This window comes from Oncorhynchus kisutch, linkage group LG17, assembly GCF_002021735.2.
Source record: "Oncorhynchus kisutch isolate 150728-3 linkage group LG17, Okis_V2, whole genome shotgun sequence".
In the NCBI taxonomy this organism is placed as follows: domain Eukaryota; kingdom Metazoa; phylum Chordata; class Actinopteri; order Salmoniformes; family Salmonidae; genus Oncorhynchus; species Oncorhynchus kisutch.
In genome coordinates, this window is record NC_034190.2 from 69,577,828 (window position 1) to 69,594,593 (window position 16,766).

General features: G+C 44.4%; 1 protein-coding gene across 1 annotated transcript in view; it reads left to right on the plus strand.

The window, feature by feature from the left end:
• Positions 1–16,766, plus strand: part of LOC109908216 (integrin alpha-5) — an 86,384-nt gene that overhangs the window by 27,692 nt on the left and 41,926 nt on the right. The window contains exons 2-15 of the mRNA XM_031794483.1: positions 4,118–4,248; positions 9,211–9,311; positions 9,741–9,864; positions 10,393–10,454; positions 10,583–10,628; positions 10,757–10,882; positions 11,164–11,208; positions 11,462–11,505; positions 11,632–11,688; positions 12,334–12,386; positions 12,796–13,001; positions 13,230–13,421; positions 13,532–13,577; positions 14,099–14,212. Coding sequence (XP_031650343.1) covers positions 4,118–4,248; positions 9,211–9,311; positions 9,741–9,864; positions 10,393–10,454; positions 10,583–10,628; positions 10,757–10,882; positions 11,164–11,208; positions 11,462–11,505; positions 11,632–11,688; positions 12,334–12,386; positions 12,796–13,001; positions 13,230–13,421; positions 13,532–13,577; positions 14,099–14,212 — 1,347 coding nt within the window. The remainder of the gene's footprint in view (positions 1–4,117; positions 4,249–9,210; positions 9,312–9,740; positions 9,865–10,392; positions 10,455–10,582; positions 10,629–10,756; positions 10,883–11,163; positions 11,209–11,461; positions 11,506–11,631; positions 11,689–12,333; positions 12,387–12,795; positions 13,002–13,229; positions 13,422–13,531; positions 13,578–14,098; positions 14,213–16,766) is intronic.

Consider the following 16,766-nt stretch of genomic DNA (forward strand, 5'->3'; position numbering starts at 1 on the left):
TTTTCTTGGCTGTGTACTTGGGGTTGTTGTCCTCTTGGTAGGTAAACCTTAGCCCCAGTCTGAGGTCCTGAGTACTCTGGAGCAGTTTTTCATCAAGCATCTCCTATGTACTTTTCTCCATTCATCTTTCCCTCGATGCTGACTAGTCTTCCATGCCCTGCCGCTGAAAAACATTGCCACATCATGATGCTGCCATCACCATGCTTCACAGTAGGAATGGTGCCAGGTTCCCTCCAGACGTGACACTTGGCATTCAGGCCAAATAGTTCAATCTTGGTTCCATCAGACCAGAGAATCTTGTTTCTCATGGTCTGAGAGTCATTAGGTAACATTTGGCAAACTCCAAGCGGGCTGTCATGTGCCTTTTACTGAGGAGTGACTTCCGTCTGGCCACTCTACCATAAAGGCCTGATTGTTGGGGTGCTGCAGAGATGATTATACTTCTGGAAGTTTCTCCCATCTCCACAGAGAACCTCTGGAGCTCTGGCAGAGTGACCATCGGGTTCTCGGTCACCTCCCTGACCAAGGCCCTTCTCCCCCGATTGCTCAGTTTGGCCAGGCAGCCAGCTCTACGAAGAGACTTGGTGGTTCCAAACTTCTTCCATTTAAGAATGATTGAGGCCACTGTGTTCTTGCGGACCTTCAATGCTGAAGAATTGTTTTGGTACCCTTCTCCAGATCTGTGCCTCAACACAATCCTGCCTCAGAGCTCTACGGACAATTACTTCGACCTCATGACTTGGTTTTTGCTCTGACGTGCTCTGTCAACTGTGGGACCTTATATAGACAAGTGTTTGCCTTTACAAATCATGTCCAATCAATTGAATTTACCACAGGTGGACTCCAATCAAGAGAAACATCTCATGGATGATCAATGGAAACAGGATGCACCTGAGCTCAATTTTGAGTCTCATAGTAAAGGGTCTGAATACTTACAGTAACAATCAAAAGTTTGCACACACCTAATCATTCAAGGGTTTTTCTTTATTTGGACTATTTTCTAAATTGTAGGATAATAGTGAAGACATCAATACTATGAAATAACACACATGGAATCATGTAATAACCAAAAAAGTGTTTAACAAATCTAAATATTTTATATTTATATTTCTCTTGGCATCCTCTCAACCAGCTTCATGAGGTGGACACTTGGAATGCATTTCAATTAACAGGTGTGCTTTGTTAAAAATTAATTGGTGGAATTTATTTCCTTAACTCTTGATTCTAGCCATCCCGGATCCGGGATCGTGAATACAGCCTCAAGCTCATTACCATAACTCAACGTTAACTATTCATGAAAATCGCAAATGAAATGAAATGAATATGCTAGCTCTCAAGCTTAGCCTTTTGTTAACAACACTGTCATCTCAGATTTTCAAAATATGCTTCTCAACCATAGCAAAACAAGCATTTGTGTAACAGCTAGCGCAGCTAGTGTAGCATTTAGCGTTAGCATCAGCAGGCAACATTTTCACAAAAACCAGAAAATCATTCAAATAAAATCATTTACCTTTGAAGAACTTCAGATGTTTTCAATGAGGAGACTCTCAGTTAGATAGCAAATGCTCAGTTTTTCCTGAAAGATTATTTGTTTAGGAGAAATCGCTCCGTTTGGTGCGTCACGTTTAGCTACGAAAAAAACCTGTATCCAGGAGTGTAATTATCCCCGCAGCTCATTAGCATAACACAACGTTAACTATTCATGAAAATCGCAAATGAAATGAAATTAATATGCTAGCTCTCAAGCTTAGCCTTTTGTTAACAACATTGTCATCTCAGATTTTCTAAATATGCTTCTCAACCATAGCAAAACAAGCATTTGTGTAACAGCTAGCGCAGCTAGCGTAGCATTTAGCGTTAGCATCAGCAGGCAACATTTTCACAAAAACCAGAAAATCATTCAAATAAAATCATTTACCTTTGAAGAACTTCAGATGTTTTCAATGAGGAGACTCTCAGTTAGATAGCAAATGCTCAGTTTTTCCTGAAAGATTTATTTGTTTAGGAGAAATCGCTCCGTTTGGTGCGTCACGTTTGGCTACCAAAAACAAACGAAAAATCAGTCATCAAAACGCCGAACTTATTTCCAAATTAACTCCATAATATCGACTGAAACATGGTAAACGTTGTTTAGAATCAATCCTCAAGGTGTTTTTCACATATCTCTTCATGATATATCGTTCGTTGAAAGCCTCCTCTCTCCTCTCAATCACTGGATGACTGCGTGCAGCTTGTAGATTACGCACCAATTTAGACAAAGGACACCGGGCGGACCCCTGGGAAATGTAGTCTCCAATCTTCCAATGATATGCCTACGAATACGTCACAATGCTGCAGACACCTTGGAGAAACGATAGAAAGGGCAGGCTCATTCCCGGCGCATTCACAGCCATATAAGGAGACAATGGAAAACAGAGCCTCAAAAATTCTGCCCATTTCCTGGTTGAAGTTTCATCTTGGTTTCGCCTGTAGCATGAGTTCTGTGGCACTCACAGATAATATCTTTGCAGTTTTGGAAATGTTAGAGTGTTTTCTTTCCAAAGCTGCCAATTATATGCATAGTCGAGCATCTTTTCGTGACAAAATATTGCGCTTAAAACGGGCAAGTTTTTTAATCCATAAATTAAAAGAGCGCCCCCTATATCCAAGAAGTTCATGCATTTGAGCCAATCAGTTGTGTTTTGACAAGGTAAGGGTCGATTACAGAAGATAGCCCTATTTGGTAAAATACCAAGTCCATATTATGGCAAGAACAACTCATGTAAGCAAAGAGAAATGACAGTCCATAATTTCTTTAAGACATGAAGGTCAGTCAATCTGGAAAATGTCAAGAACTTTAAAAGTTTCTTCAAGTGCAGTCGCAAAAACCATCAAGCGCTGTCGCAAAAACCATCAAGCTCTATCATAAAACTGGCTCTCATGAGGACCTTCCACAGGAAGACCCAGAGTTACCTCTGCTGCAGAGGATAAGTTCATTAGAGTTAACTGCACCTCAGATTGCAGCCCAAATAAATGCTTCACTGAGTTCAATTAACAGACACATCTTAACATCAACTGTTCAGAGGAGACTGCGTGAATCAGGCCTTCATGGTCGAATCGCTGCAAAGAAAGCATTACTAAAGGACACCAATAAGAAGAGACTTGCTTGGGCCAAGAAACACGAGCAATGGACATTAGAAAGGTGGAAATCTGTCCTTTTGGAGTCCAATTTTTTGATTTTTTTGGTTCCAATGTTTTTTTGAGACACAGAGTAGGTGAACAGATGATGTCCGCATGTGTGGTTCCCACCGTGAAGCATGGAGGAGGAGGGCTATTTGGCCAAGAAAGAGAGTGATGGAGTGCTGCATCAGATGACCTGACCTCCACAATTACCTGACCTCAAACCAATTGAGATGGTTTGGGATGAGTTGAACCACAGAGTGAAGGAAAAGCAGCCAACAAGTGCTCAGCATATGTTGGAATTCCTTCAAGACTGTAGGAAAAGCATTCCTCATGAAGTTGTTTGAGAGAATGCCAAGAGTGTGCAAAGCTGTCATCAATGCAAAGGGTGACTACTTTGAAGATTCTAAAATCGAAAATATATTTGGTTTTGTTTAACACTTTTTTTGGTTACTGATGTCTTCACTATTATTCTTCAATGTAGAAAATAGTAAAAATGTATAAATGCGTCGGTGTCTAAACTTTTGACTGGTACTGTATATAAAAAAGTTATTTCAGTTATTTTGTTATAAATTAGCAAACATGTCTAAAAACCTGTTTTCGCTTTGTCGTTATGGGGTATTATGTGTAGATTGATGAGGAAAAGAAACAATTTAATCAATTTTGAAATGAGGCTGTAACATAACAAAATGTGAAAATATTGAAGGGGTCTGAAGACACTTTACCAGCTCTGCATCATGCTTAAACTGTTGAATAGAAGGTCTGGAATGTATTTTTATATGATACCAGACCAAGAGCAGATATTAACAAACTATAATGACAGAAAATAATACCAAACTCATTCAGTGGATCTAAGTTGCTATACTTCTACTGTTATGTTGCTGGGGGAGGAAGCATGTTAGGTAGAGGTGACATAATGACATTTGAATGACTACATGTTTCTTCTCTCTTCTTACAGCGTCAGTGTAGTGATTGGCGCTCCCAAGGCCAATACCAGTCAGTTCAACATCACAGAGGGCGGGTCTGTGTACTTCTGCCCATGGAGTCTCGGCCAATCTGAGTGCCACAACATTGAATTTGACAATCAAGGTAAGACCCAATAGGACCTCATTGCTCTAGGTCTTGATCACGCCTTCTTGCTCTTGAAGTCTGAACATGTTCTGAATTACATTGACTTATCGACTCACAAGTGGTTTCAGCACTAACGTTTGAGTCAAACATCACAGCAGAATGCCAGCTGTCCTTTTCGCTCCGTCCCGGCTCTCTGCTTCCTATAACATAAACTTCTCATGCACTCCTCTCTTTTTATTGTCTTGACTGGTGACTGGAGCGTGAGACTCTTGAGAACTGGAGATTGTAGAGGATGGTTAGCAACCGTTAAGCTGGTCAAGCCGTGGTCCTGTTCTAAGCACTTCTTAAAACCACTGGTCCATGACCTCCAAGCTCCTGTGGCCGGCAGGTGATCATGTGTCTCTGTTCTACTTCACTGATCCTTTGTTTGACACATTGGTTCCTGGAAACTCGATGCGCACACACAAACCCACACACTACATATACGCACACACACACGCACACGTGCACATCGACAACACAAACACATGCACGCACACGCACACACACACCGATACAACACAAACACATGCGCACACACATACTTTTACGCTCATCATATGCTGCTGCATATATTATTATCTATCCTGATGCCTCGTCACTTTACCCTGCCTTCCTGTACATACAGTATCTACCTCAAATACGTCTGTACATTGATCTGGTACTCCCTGTATATAGTTCTACATTTATCTGGTACTGGTACTCCCTGTATATAGCACTACATTGATCTGGTACTGGTACTCCCTGTATATAGCCTCACATTGATCTGGTACTGGTACTTCATGTATATAGCCTCAGATTGATCTGGTACTGGTACTTCCTGTATATAGCCTCACATTGATCTGGTACTGGTACTTCCTGTATATAGCCTCACATTGATCTGGTACTGGTACTTCCTGTATATAGCCTCACATTGATTTGGTACTGGTACTTTCTGTATATAGCCTCACATTGATCTAGTACTGGTACTCCCTGTATATAGCCTCACATTGATCTGGTACTGGTACTCCCTGTATATAGCCTCACATTGATCTGGTACTGGTACTCCCTGTATATAGCCTCACATTGATCTGGTACTGGTACTTCCTGTATATTGCCTCACATTGATCAGGTACTGGTACTTCCTGTATATAGTTCCACATTGATCTGGTACAGGTACTCCCTGTATATAGCCTCACATTGATATGGTACTGGTACTTCCTGTATATAGCTCCATTCTTGGGTATTTTATTCCTCTTGTGTTACTATTTAAAAAAAATTATAATATTTTTTAACTATTTGGGAAGGGCACGTAAGCAAGTGTTTCACTGTTAAGTCTACGCCTGTTCTATTCGGCAAATGTGCTAATAGTTTTTATTTGATTTGATCCCTTTGAGCATGTCATTAGTGCCTTTCTTTTTGGGACAAAAACGTGTTTTTGGAGTGTTTTAGACAAGGGTATCTTCCCTTTAGGCTAGATACAGTATGTGTTCTGTCCAGGGCATATAACTCCAGGGCATATAACTCCAGGGCATATAACTCCAGGGCATATAACTCCAGGGCATATAACTCCAGGGCATATAGGGAGAACAAATATACAGTCAAAAGAAACGGCCACTACATACAATGACAATAAATACAATTCTATATTTGTTCTCGCCAAAGAGCTTAATTTGAACCTGAATGTAAAGGGTAGACATACAGTAAACCTTCCCGGGTTTATGGCTCACTATTGTGAGCTCTTCAGAGAAGTGGAGCAGTGTTCCAGTGACTGGACAGCTGAAGGCCCCATCAACCTTTACAGGAATGATGAAAGAGTAAGTTAAGGAGTAACAGAGTTGTAGGATAGAAGAATTTGCTGTGTATTGTGTATATTAGATTGTTCTCTCCCTCTGGCACACACACACACACACACACACACACACACACACACACACACACACACACACACACACACACACACACACACACACACACACACACACACACACACACACACACACACACACACACACACACACACACACAGTGGAGCCCCATTTTACAGCAGATCTCAAGGAATCAAATTGCTGGTTGCTCCTTTCTTCTGTTTTCATTCCCCTTCTCTTCCAACAGATTCATAAAATGTGTTGCACATCCTTGGATGCTGGCTGAGGGCCATGTTTGTCACAGTGATGTAATGTGCAGCAGGGCGTTCTGGGTGAAGGATAGTCTTTTGGGGATTTGGACAGTGGGCTTTGAAGGCGAACATTTGATTTGTGAGGAAGAGCCAATTCTGCCATCTGGGCCAGCATACAAGAGCCTAGCACTCCTGTCTGTAGGACAAAGGAAATATGTTTTCCTTATTTGCTTATGACATGGCTAGAGCTCGGTAATATATTAGTGTTGACCCTTTATATGAGAGGTGTGTCTGTTTTTGTGACATTATTCAGGGTCTCCCCTGAGTGTGGGTGAGGTCTCCCCTGACTGTGGGTGAGGTCTCCCCTGAGTGTGGGTGAGGTCTCCCCTGAGTGTGGGTGAGGTCTCCCCTGAGTTGGGTGAGGTCTCCCCTGAATGTGGGTGAGGTCTCCCCTGAGTGTGGGTGAGGTCTCCCCTGAGTGTGGGTGAGGTCTCCCCTGAGTGTGGGTGAAGTCTCCCCTGAGTGTGGGTGAGGTCTCCCCTGAGTGTGGGTGAGGTCTTCCCTGAGCCTGACCAAGAGGCCTCCCTCTCCACTTCCCCTTCCAATGAGATAAGATGAGACAACCCAGTGATCTGAGGGAGAGCGAGAGGGACAGGTGGAAATCAGAGCCCTGTTTCCATCTATGAACCATCTTCCCCTACCACCAGTAACTCCCCCAGGGCCAGCAAATGTGATGAGTGAATTTGGCCACTTGTCTCTGACCGCATCCGCCCTGTACTCTAACCCAGGATACTCCTCTAATGGGTCTCCTCTCGCAAAGTTCAAAGGGGAGAGTCTGTGGACACACGCCAGACCCCACCCTACTCTCTGCTGTCCTGTCTCAGGAGAGAGAAGGGTCGAGGGGCACTAGTCACGTCAGCACAAAGTCTACCCAAGTTCACTGAAAGGATGTTACATGACCACATTGCCACAAGCGTCTACTGGATTTTTCTCTCTCGTATCAAAGGCGTGTTTGTCTGGCTTGTCCTGCCTCTTAACCTACTGATCTTTTCATCATTCCATCCATCACACTGTATGAAAGCCAATATAGCACCTCTGACATGGACAATAAGAGCAGTGACAGACACGGAGCTCAGAGCACAGCAGCTCATTGAGAAGTGAAGTTAGAGAACACCCCAACGCCAGTTCTGTATGGAGTTGATAGTCTTGGGCTCTGAACGTAGAGATTATGTCATTGACATGACTGTAGAGATGTCATGTTGAATATCATTTTCTGTTTCACCGTGACCAGGTGGTCAAGAAGAATCCATCTACTACAGTTCTGAAACATGAATAATAGATAGATTTCCCTGCTGATACTCATGGTTGCCGGGGTAGTGTGTCCTATTTGGCTTGCATGTCTCCTCAGTGTCACCCTCTCACTTTATCAAAACAAAGGCCCCTGAGTTATGAAAATAGTAGTGCAGATTATTGCTGTGCAGTTAAAGGAACAAGCCTCTTAGATATTTTTAATGTTAGGCATGTTATTTGTGGTATCGCTAAAGCGTGTCTTTCCACACATGATGGCGGTGACCACATGTATTATGGTAGGGAACAGGGGTGCTGTGAGCCCATGAGTAATGCTGAAGGGGAAGCCTGGTGATGTTATATCTACTGTGACGTTATTAAAGGACCCTAATCCCCACTGCTTTCCTTCCAGGCCAGGGGGAGACCAAACTCCCTGAGAGAAGGAGGAAGTGAAGCAGGAGAGGGGGAGAAAAAGGAACAGAGAGAACAAGAGAGAGAGTGATGAACAAAGGGATGGACAGAAAGTGGAGAGGGAACACTTGCGAGAGAGAGATGCATGCCTAAGAGGTTGCTAGGAAGAAGCAGAGCCAGAGCGTTTGTTTTCCTTGGACACAGTCCCCCCCTCTTTCTTTCTTTCCTTCCACCAAGACATGGAGCAGAGCAGGCCTTCACCCAGAGCTGACACACAGCCTGCAGAGGAGGCTGAAACACAGCCTGCTTTCCTCACATCCACAGGTCACAACCTCTGGCTCACACCACCAGGCCCCCTTCCCCGACAGATAGATATGGCTCTGTTGCAACACTTGTGGTTTAGCGCTGGAGAATATTAGTGGGAAAAAAGAAGTGGGCTGGGGTGCGGTTGCTGGGTACAAGTTCCACTGGATACGTCTTGTTGTCCGAATTCCAAGCGTTTAGAATACTTGTTACAGGATGTTTCACGGTATGTACACTGTATAAACCGATTTGTTTGGATTTTGTTTCTCACCATGGCAACACAGATGTTGCATCAGTCTTGCCAATAAAACGTCCTGTTTGAACCTGTTTGAACCTGACTCCTGCAGCCATGTCTTGTCCTGTCACAGAGGCTGAATCCTAAATGGCACCCTATTCCCTACATAGTGCATGTCTCTGGTCAAGAGTAGTGCACTATATAGGGAGTATGGTGCGATTTGGGTCTCAGACAGCGATGGAGTAGAGCTCTGGGTTACAGGCCAGGTGGCCAAACAGAGTCAGGGTCAGTGTGGTCACCCAGAGCTGGACCAGTCAGAGAACTCAGGTTGACATCTGAACAGTGAGGACCAGAGCCATAATGAGGAATATAAGGCTCTGGTGAGCACCAAATACCTTCTAGTTTTCCTCTGTTTCTCTCTGGAAAGTTCTTCATGAGAAACTTGATGTGTGTTTGTGTTTAATGATGCAGTAAGTAAGTCCTGTAGTAGCAGATGTCTGGATGACGTTGTCTGGAGCCTCCAAGAGAAGAACTACAATGTTTCATTACCCTTTCTTCAGTCATCACTCATACACTCAGTTTAGTTGTTGTTTTGTCTTCTTCCCAGGGGACCGCATAGTCACTGTCAGTGGCACAGACTACCAGGCTGAAGTCAAGTCCCACCAGTGGTTCGGCGCCACCATCCGTTCCCACGGAGACACCATTCTGGTAAGACGACACTCAGAGACTGAGACCAGGTTGAGAAAGTCAGTTACTTTCAACGTTGGTCTCTATAGCCCAGAGTCCCTCAACTGTTATGATGTCTGGCGTTCATGTCAAGGGGTTGTATATATTCATTGTTCCAAGTTTGTCTTAAACTTCTTAAAGGTCTTTGTCTATCATGTTGTTGTGACTCTATTACAATGTTCCCCTCCACTGTGTCTCTCAGAGGAGAAGTGTTTTGTGCTCCTGTGACATTGAAGTTGAGACGACTGTCGTTTTTCTTTTGATGATTGTGAGGGACGTGACCTGGATTTGGTTACATTTGTGACTTTTCTCCAGATGTAACATTAACCTCTCTCTGGGTCTCCATCGAGTTACACAGGGTGTTGTTGTACCTGAAAAACAACTCCCTCCTCTGCCCCCCCCCCCATTTAGGCCTGTGCCCCCCTCTACTCCTGGAGAACCAAAGCAGAAAAGCCCCAGTCAGATACCACGGGAACCTGCTACCTCTCTGTCAAGAACTTCACCAAGTTTGTGGAATATGCTCCCTGTCGCACAGGTAATCCTTCTTGGTTTTTCACAAAGACGTCATCCATTTTCTAATGCTCTTCTCTGCCGACCGAATACCCCGCTACCCAACTACCCTACACTACAGGTTACTCCTGTGGCCTACCTCTGACACAGCAGCTGTCCACACAGCAGGCTATTAGACAGGGGTTAAGTGCTGCGCCTGAAGGCCACAACAGAAGGGATGTATATGGTCTCAAGTACCCCTACTGAGTAAACACTTCCAGCGACATCACACACTGGCTGTGGGGAAAGAATGTACCTTTATCAGATGCAGTCAACTATGTTATCCCATATTGACCAAATGTATCCCTACTGCTGGTAATGGCTGGCTGGCTTGGTTCTGTTCAAAATACCCAGTTGAGTCATCACGTCAAGGTTAAGAATATTTCCAAAATATCTACATTCTGAAGTATTGGTTTAATATGAGGCAATTTATGGATCTTTAAATTCGCTTTTTCAAATCAGAAACATTCATGTATAAAACTGATTTATCAACCTTTGCCTCTGTTTATTTCAGAATTCATTAACCAGGGTGGTCAGGGCTACTGTCAGGGGGGATTCAGTGCTGATTTCACGAAGGTAACACTCCTAAACACTTCCTCTCAGTTCAGTACCAGAGGTTTATCAAATACTATGGATTGCAAACACACATGATCTCTCTCATGATTCTGTCTCTCTCTATGTTGCTCTCGCTCTCTCGCTTTCAGGATGGGAAAGTGGTGCTTGGAGGACCAGGCAGCTTCTTCTGGCAAGGTACAGGGTCTGACAACCCCCCTGGATCACAAGCAAATAAGTTGTAGCAGTATTCTGAAGTTATTTGTGTGAAACCTGAGAGAAACTTTCCATTCACTCCCTGTTTCCTGCTTCATGTGTCTCCTCAGGTCAGGTGATCTCAGCAGCCAAAGAGGAGATAATCAAGGCCTACTATCCAGGGTACTTCATGCAGTCTGTGGAGGGACAGACCCAGACCAGACAGGCTCAGATCAAATATGACGACAGCTACCACGGTAAGACTTTCCTCTCTCGTAATTCTATCACTCTCGTGTTCCCCTTGCTTTCCAAACATGCTGGTTTCCTGTGTAGGCTACTCGAGTCTGAGAACTATGATTTGGAAACGTCACCACATTCCCTCTAACCCTCTGACCTCTGATAAAAGGCGGATAGATGCAAAGTTGGGCAAAGTACATGTCTTTATCCATAGATTACACTTCAGGAGTAGTGGAGGTGTATAGGTTCTGAATGCTTGATATCATATGACTAATGTCTGCTCTCTCTTGCGGCCTTGCAGGTTACTCTGTTGCAGTTGGGGAATTCAGTGGAGATGACGTGGAAGGTAAAGACATCTGTACCGCAGACTTCCACAGGCCTGGCTGCACATCAGACAGCCATTAAAGGGTTCAGATTGTTCACTATACCTGAAGTGAACTCAAACTGAACTTACCTACACAATTCTGTCCCGCTACTAAGCTGGAAAGACTACGAACGCTGGAATTCTCAGAGTTCCAGACGGCTGTGACCTTTGTGATATTTCCCCTCCTAAATCTTCCATTTTTTCTCTGTTTTCCCCCTGTCTGTGCACTTCTCAGATGTTGTGGCTGGGGTCCCAAAAGGGGTCATGCTCTATGGTTTGGTAAGAAAACCTCATCACCGCTCTCATTTTGAGTGGAATATCGTAACACAGGCCTAATACACTATACATATGTTGGACCTCAGAGATTTTGACCATGTGTTCTGTGTGTGTGTCTGCTCTCTGCAGGTGTCTGTTTTAAATGGCACTGATCTGAAGTCCATGCTCAACTACACTGGCGAACAGGTAAGCCACAAACCTCATCTCAAACTCAAAACTGTTTTTTTCAGACAGACTCTGCGGTTCCATAACTAGCTGTTTCTCGTGGCAACTCTTAATTTCCTGAGTCAGTGTGTACTGGAACACTGATGATATAAGCACAATAATTTCCTTTACAAGTCTCTGCTAACTGGATTTCAAGCCATCTGTGGTTTGCTGTAAAGCATAATTATTGAAGTTAAAGTGCAGAAGCAATTTTCTCCAAATGAGCAGCATGATCCTTTCTGCAAATGGAATGGAAATAGCGTGAGCCCCTTTTAATGGTGCTGATTGGTTCAGCTGAATAAATAAAATCATACATGTTATTTGCTTACCCTGTGAGTCTGGGAATTAAGCGTTTTCTGTGTCTTTGCTACTTCAGATAAAAATGTATTATACAGACATGACAAAAAAGACTAACTTAACAGCTTCAAGCTAGACCAAGCAAGCACCATCATTTTCATTGACCATTTTGTCTCTGTTAGTAGTCTCTTCTGCAGGATCTCTCTTAATTCAAGTAGATTTACTATAATCCCCTTTGCTTAAAAGCAGCTTTTCTATTTTGAGCCGTTTTGACCCCAGATAGATAGTGATGTTGTAGGAATGTGACATGATGTCTTGATGTTTTCTCAGATGGGCTCCTATTTTGGGTATACTGTGTCCACAGCCGACATCAATAACGACGGGTGAGTTCTCGAGGAGTCGAACATCACATTCTAATGAAACATTGTCGTACAGTATGTTCTTGCCCATGAGCAAGATTTCATTTATCCAATAATGTTATGGGAAAACTCAATAAAAAAAATCAATAATGACGAATGAGTAGGAGTCGGTTCTCAGACAGCTGACATAGTGGCGTTCTCACCCTTTTTAATGATATGGGTGGTGGTGAGACTGGTTTTCTGAGCCAATGACTACTTTTATGGGAAATGTGTCTTTTGTGTGTGTACTAGGGTTGAGAAATTGTAAAAAAGAATCCAGAAATTCCCAGATTTCTCGAAAACCTGGGAATTTTAGGAAAGCTTCCTGAATTTGCCACATTAGTCTGTACAATGTATATGTCTGTGACCGTGTGTTTCTCTCTCCTCCCCTCAGCATGTCTGACCTGTTGGTGGGAGCTCCCATGTACATGACCCGAGGGTCAGACGGCCGTCTGGAGGAGGTGGGACGTGTGTACCTCTATCTGCAGCGTGGACCACTGGACCTGGAGCCAACTCTCAACCTGACCGGGACCCAGGTGTTTGGGAGGTTTGGCAGCACCATCGCACCTCTGGGAGACCTCAACCTGGACGGATACAATGGTGAGAGGTGTGGTGGTAATACTGGGGCTTTAAGGGACAGAAGCATTATTTGATTGAAAAGTGAAACCTTCCCTCTTATGGACCGTTTGTGTGTCAGGTTATTGGTTTTGAGACTACTACATGTCGCTTTTGTTGGTCTCATGTAGTTCATTCAAAGTCCTAGTAGTCTGGAAAGTTCTGAGTGATCTCACGGTCTTCTCCTGTTCTCTCCTCTTCTCTGATTGGTAGACTTGGCCATCAGCTGTCCTTTCGGTGGAGAGGACCAGCAGGGATTGGTTCTCATCTACAACGGATTCGCCGGTGGGCTCAGGAACACACCCTCTCAGGTCATAGCTGGCCAATGGGCTTCAGGCACAGTGCCGGCCAGCTTTGGATTCTCACTCCGAGGTGCTAAGGATCAGGACATGAATGGCTACCCAGGTGAGTGACAAGACCAGTGAATAAAAAAAAACAACATCTCTCATAGTTCTGAGTGTGCTTATACTGTGTTTACTTGTAGTCTATGAACTAGAAATGTCTTTTCACAACAGATCTTATTGTTGGTGCTTTCGGAGTTGACAAGGCGATTTTGTACAGGTAATTTAATTTTACTCATAACCTTCTATCTGTCAAACTATTGAGGGATTGTTTTTTTTAAATAAAGTGTTGAGTTAAGAGGTTTACCCAAAGGTCTGCCTCTATCATATGTAACTTCAACCCAAAGGTCTGCCTCTATCATATGTAACTTCAGCCCAAAGGTCTGCCTCTATCATATGTAACTTCAGCCCAAAGGTCTGCCTCTATCATATGTAACTTCAGCCCAAAGGTCTGCCTCTATCATATGTAACTTCAGCCCAAAGGTCTGCCTCTATCATATGTAACTTCAGCCCAAAGGTCTGCCTCTATCATATGTAACTTCAGCCCAAAGGTCTGCCTCTATCATATGTAACTTCAGCCCAAAGGTCTGCCTCTATCATATGTAACTTCAGCCCAAAGGTCTGCCTCTATCATATGTAACTTCAGCCCAAAGGTCTGCCTCTATCATATGTAACTTCAGCCCAAAGGTCTGCCTCTATCATATGTAACTTCAGCCTCTGCTCCCATCTAATGTACCACAGATCCCGGCCCATCGTCAACACCAGTGCCTCCCTGACCGTCTATCCCACAATGATCAACCCCGAGGAGAAGAGTTGTTCAGTCAACAACGGCAACACCACCATAACTGTCTCCTGGTAAGCACTGCATCATACCTGTCTCCTGGTAAGCACTGCATCATACATGTCTCCTGGTAAGAACTGCATCATACCTGTCTCCTGGTAAGCACTGCATCATACCTGTCTCCTGGTAAGAACTGCATCATACCTGTCTCCTGGTAAGCACTGCATCATACCTGTCTCCTGGTAAACACTGCATCATACCTGTTTCCTGGTAAGTACTACATCATACCGGCCTCCTGGTAAGTACTGCATCATACCTGTCTCCTGGTAAGTTCTGCATCATACCTGTCTCCTGGTAAACACGGCATCATACCTGTCTCCTGGTAAGTACTGCATCATACCTGTCTCCTGGTAAGTTCTGCATCATACCTGTCTCCTGGTAAGTTCTGCATCATACCTGTCTCCTGGTAAGTTCTGCATCATACCTGTCTCCTGGTAAGTTCTGCATCATACCTGTCTCCTGGTAAGAACTGCATCATACCTGTCTCCTGGTAAGTACTGCATCATACCTGTCTTCTGGTAAGTACTGTATCATACCTGTCTCCTGGTAAGAACTGCATCATACCTGTCTCCTGGTAAGAACTATATCATACCTGTCTCCTGGTAAGAACTATATCATACCTGTCTCCTGGTAAGAACTATATCATACCTGTCTCCTGGTAAGAACTATATCATACCTGTGTCATGTTGAGTACTTGTCTCATCTCCAGGTCCTGAGTGCTGATCAAGGATCAGGTCTCCCTGTCCATGTTATCTTTTTCAGTATGTTTTAAAAGTGTAAATTGATCCTAGATCAGCAACCCCTACTCTAAGACAGTTTGTGAATACAGGTGCAGACTCCATTATCTAAGGGTGTTGTTGTCTAACTGCTGCTTGATTGACATTTGGCACAACAGGAAGGAGTTCCTCAAAACTAGCTCTCATTTGTAATTAGACAGGAAGTCCCTTTGAGGACATACTGTATCACTCCACAAGACTAATCATGTTATTTATTTGGGAGACAGTCAGGCTTATCTGGTGGTGGTGGTGACCTGTTGTTATAGCAACTTCATAACAGATTCTGTTTCTTCGAGAGGAGCAGTGAATGTGCAGTATGGTACTCATTACCATCCAATGGGAGCCGAAACAGAACAGAACAGCGTTTCTCTGATCTCTGGCTGTGCTGCCCAACATGCTTGACACCGTGTTGGTGTGTCTGCTGCTTCCCCCCCTGCATTGCCAGGTGATGGTGGGATGCAGGTGGGGGTGGAGGGAAGGAGGGATAGAGGGGGAGATGGAGGGAGGGAGGGCTTGGGAAGTTTGCCAGCTGCTTTTGAATGAGTTATTGTTTGGTGTTGGAACACAGCTGGGAAGCATCAGGATGTGGAGATGCTCCTGTGCAGGCACACACTCCTACACAGACACAGACACAGACACAGGCACAGGCACACACTCCTACACAGACACAGACACAGACACAGGCACAGGCACACACTCCTACACAGACACAGACACAGGCACAGGCACACACTCATACACAGACACAGACACAGGCACAGGCACACACTCCTACACAAACACAGACACAGACACACACTCCTACACAAACACAGACACAGACACACACTCCTACACAAACACAGACACAGGCACAGGCACACACTCCTACACAAACACAGACACAGGAGCACGACAGAGGGGTTTCTCCTAGATAGATACAGACACAGACACAGGAGCACGACAGAGGGGTTTCTCCTAGATAGATACAGACACAGACACAGGAGCACGACAGAGGGGTTTCTCCTAGATAGATACAGACACAGACACAGGAGCACGACAGAGGGGTTTCTCCTAGATAGATACAGACACAGACACAGGAGCACGACAGAGGGGTTTCTCCTAGATAGATACAGACACAGACACAGGAGCACGACAGAGGGGTTTCTCCTAGATAGATACAGACACAGACACAGGAGCACGACAGAGAGGTTTCTCCTAGATAGATACAGACACAGACACAGGAGCACGACAGAGGGTTTTCTCCTAGATAGATACAGACACAGACACAGGAGCACGACAGAGGGGTTTCTCCTAGATAGATACAGACACAGACACAGGAGCACGACAGAGAGGTTTCTCCTAGATAGATACAGACACAGACACAGGAGCACGACAGAGGGGTTTCTCCTAGATAGATACAGACACAGACACAGGAGCACGACAGAGAGGTTTCTCCTAGATAGATACAGACACAGACACAGGAGCACGACAGAGGGGTTTCTCCTAGATAGATACAGACACAGACACAGGAGCACGACAGAGGGGTTTCTCCTAGATAGATAGACACAGACACAGGAGCACGACAGAGGGGTTTCTCCTAGATAGATAGACACAGACACAGGAGCACGACAGAGGGGTTTCTCCTAGATAGATACAGACACAGACACAGGAGCACGACAGAGGGGTTTCTCCTAGATAGATACAGACACAGACACAGACACAGGAGCACGACAGAGGGGTTTCTCCTAGATAGATACAGACACAGACACAGGAGCACGACAGAGGGGTTTCTCCTAGATAGATACAGACA